The sequence below is a fragment of the Nicotiana tomentosiformis genome, chromosome 6 (genome assembly GCF_000390325.3).
Source record: "Nicotiana tomentosiformis chromosome 6, ASM39032v3, whole genome shotgun sequence".
Lineage (NCBI taxonomy): Eukaryota > Viridiplantae > Streptophyta > Magnoliopsida > Solanales > Solanaceae > Nicotiana > Nicotiana tomentosiformis.
The window spans coordinates 51,976,025-51,979,521 of NC_090817.1; the positions used below are offsets into that span (position 1 = coordinate 51,976,025).

The 3,497-nt window shown below is 41.3% G+C and overlaps 1 protein-coding gene across 1 annotated transcript; it reads left to right on the forward strand.

Annotated features, from left to right (window-relative positions):
* Positions 1 to 565: 565 nt before the first annotated feature.
* Positions 566 to 1,593, forward strand: LOC104093293 (uncharacterized). The gene is made up of 2 exons (XM_009599021.1): positions 566 to 1,009; positions 1,159 to 1,593. The coding sequence occupies exons 1-2, from the start codon at positions 566 to 568 to the stop codon at positions 1,591 to 1,593; spliced, it is 879 nt and encodes a 292-aa protein (XP_009597316.1).
* The last annotated feature ends 1,904 nt before the right edge of the window (positions 1,594 to 3,497 follow it).

The following is a 3,497-nucleotide window of genomic DNA, read 5'->3' on the forward strand; positions in this document are numbered from 1 at the left end:
AAGAAAATTCTTAATCAAGTTGTTTCCCACTAAAAAGACAAAGTCGCTGAGGAGCCAGATTCTTGGGTTGCAATAATGGGATGGCAAGACTCTTCGTCAAACTTGGGAAAGATACAAGAAGCTACTCAGAGACTGCCCAAATCATTATCAGACTGATGACGTGTTGGGTCATACTTTCGTTGATGGGTTAGACGAGACATCAAAGATGAATCTTGATTCAGATTGTGGGGGTAGTTGCATGGCAAGGATGTATAGTGAAATTCAACTCCTGCTAAACAATTGCACTGCTAATGATAATAACTGGCAAGAAGATGGGGAATCACGAAGAGCACTTAAATAGAAGGAAGCAGGTGTAATTGAGCTTGATGATTTCTCAGCCAAGAGAGCAGATATAGCGAAATTAACAAATTAGATGAATAGAATGACAATGCACCAAATACAACAGATGCAATATGTGCAACAGATATCGACTTGTTGTGAGTTATGTGGTGAAGGTCACACGAGTGACATATGTCCCACGAATCCTGAATTCATCAATTATGTGGGGCAATAGAGCAGGGGTCCGATGAATCAGCATGCACAATATGGGAACACTTACAACCCAAATTGGAAGAATCACCCTAACATCTTCTGGGGTGGAAATCAGGCAACTCAAAATCATTATAGACCCCAAGGAAATTACAGTCAACCTCAGAAGCCACCCCAGCAAGTTGAGGAGAGTACAAATGACTTGTTAAAGAAGTTGTTGCTTGACAATCAACAACTCAGGACCGATTTCAAAAATCTTGAGAGGCAAGTTGGGCAGTTAGCATCAAATCAAAATAACAGGCATGCAGGCGCTCTTCCTAGTGATACAGAGAAGAACCCTCAAGTCAATGCAGTCACACTCAGAAACGGGAGGGAATTAGAAGAAGTGCCAAAGAATAGAAGAGATAAGCCTACACCTGAGGGGGAGTTGATTCCTAAGGCAACACCCGAGTCAAATAAAGATGATGCAAGTTCAGAGCCAGTGATGCAAGGCCACCACCACCTTTCCCCCAAAGGTTACAGAAGAAGAATGATGATCGCATGTTTAACAAATTTCTCTCTATGTTGAGCCAGGTTAAATTAAATATTCCATTGTTGGATGTACTTAATGAAATTCCATAATATGCTAAGTACATCAAAGATATAGTGGCTCACAAGAGGATATTGACTGAATTTGAGACAGTCGCACTTACTGAGGAGTGCACTTCGAGGGTCCAAAACAAGCTTCCACAAAAGCTTAAGGACCCTGGTATCTTTACCATCCCTGTGCGGATTGGTAATATTGATATGGGGTGTGCTCTTTGTGATTTGGGGGCGAGCATAAATTTGATGCCCTTGTTCTTGTTCAAGAAATTGGGTCTGGGAGATCCAAGACCAACCACTGTGATATTGCAACTAGCTGATAGATCCATAGCTTACCCTGAAGGAGTGATGGAAGATGTGTTGTTGCAAATTAGGAAATTCATCTTCCCAGTGGACTTCATTATCCTAGATTATGAGGCTTATGAACAAGTTCCAATCATATTAGGACGACCTCTCTTGGCTACAGGTGATGCAATTATTTAAGTAAGAGAGGGGGAAATGATTATGAGGGTGGACAACAAGGAAGCGGTTTTCAATGTCTACGAGGTGATTCAACTTCCCTGCCATTATGAGGAGCTCTCTATGATATATGTTGTGGAGGTGGATGAGAAACTGATATATCAGAATGTATATCTAGACAATTCTCTAGAGAAAGCACTCATGTTGTTCGACAGATTGGAGATTGATGACGAGGTTAAGGAGATGATGCATATACTAGATGCATCATATGTCTATATGCAAGGATTAAACCACTTTGAGCCCTTAAATAGGCCGAGTGGGCCTCCGCCAAAGTCGTCGATTGAAGAGGCTCCAAAATTAGAACTTAAACCCTTGCCCCTTACCTTCAATATGCTTATTTGGGTGGTTCTGACAATCTACCTGTTATTGTTTCCTCTGACTTGTCTAAATTGCAGAAAGAAAAGTTGTTAAGAGTACTGCGTGAGCACAAGCGAGCTATTAGGTGGATGATGTCTGACATTAGAGGCATTAGGCCTGCCTTCTACATACATGAAATCCTCATGGAGGATGGACACAAGCCAAGTGTAGAGCACTAGCGATGCCTAAATCCAATCATGAACGAGGTGGTAAGAAAAGAAGTGATTAAGTGGCTCGATGCAGGTATTGTATTTCCAATCTCTGATAGCAAATGGGTAAGCCTCGTCCAATGTTTGCCTAAGAAGGGGGGTTGACTGTAGTGGTTAATGAAAATAATGACTTGATTCCCACAAGAACTGTGACAGGGTAGAGAATTTGCATAGATAATAAAAAATTGAGCAATGCCACCCGCAAGGACCACTTCCCCCTCCCTTTCATTGACCAAATGCTTGATAAACTAGCTGGAGAGGAATACTATTGTTTCCTGGATGGCTATTCGGGGTATAATTAGATTGCTATAGCCCTAGAGGGCTAAGAGAAGACCACATTTACGTGTCACTATGTCACGTATGTGTTTAAGAGAATGACATTTGGTCTCTGTAATGCACATGCGACTTTTCAAAGGTGTATGATGGCTATTTTTACAGACATGGTTGAACGATTTGTAGAAGTGTTCATGAATGACTTTTCTGTGTTTGGGTGTTCTTTTGATAATTGTTTAATGAACCTTGATAAAGTACTTGCTAGGTGTAAAGAGACAAACTTGGTGCTAAACTGGGAAAAGTGATATTTCATGGTACGAGAAGGTAGTCTTGGGGCACAAGGTGTCCAAAAATGGTTTGCAGGTGGACAAGGCAAAGGTGGAGGTGATTGAAAAATTTCCCCCACCAACATCCGTTAAGGGCATTCGTAGTTTCTTGGGCCATGCAGGTTTTTATTGTCGTTTCATTAAAGATTTTTCAAATTCTCCTTTATGCAGGTTTCTTGAGAAAGATATCCCCTTCAAATTTGATGATGCTTGTTTGAGAGCATTTGAAGAGCTGAAGAACAGATTAGTGACTGCGCCAATTATCATTGCCTCGGACTGGGCGCAGCCATTTGAGTTGATGTGCGATGCGAGTGACGTCGCAATCGGAGCTGTTTTAGGGCAAAGGATGGATAAAAGTTTTCACTCCATTTACTACGCGAGCAAAACTCTAAATCTAACCCAGATGAACTACACTGTTACTGAAAAGGAATTTCTTATAGTGGTGTGGGCGTTTGACAAATTCAGATCTTATCTAGTGGGAACCAAACTCATAGTCTACACCGATCATTCAGCTATAAGGTATTTGTTTGAAAAGAGATACGTCAAGCCGAGGCTGATTCGTTGGGTCCTCTTTTTGCAAGAATTTGACTTGGCGATCTAAGATAAAAAAGGAACAGAGAATCAAGTGCCTGATCACTTATCCAGATTAGAAAATTGGAACCATATGGCTGAGGGAGGTTTGATTAAGGAAACATTTCTGGAT

What these genes read in the sequence shown, in the direction of transcription:
- LOC104093293 (XM_009599021.1), top strand. Translation starts at nt 566, where the DNA reads ATGAATCAGCATGCACAATATGGGAACACTTACAACCCAAATTGGAAG. An exon ending in ATGATGCAAGTTCAGAGCCA is followed by an intron (nt 1,010 to 1,158) that starts GTGATGCAAGGC and finishes TAATATGCTAAG; the next exon opens with TACATCAAAGATATAGTGGC.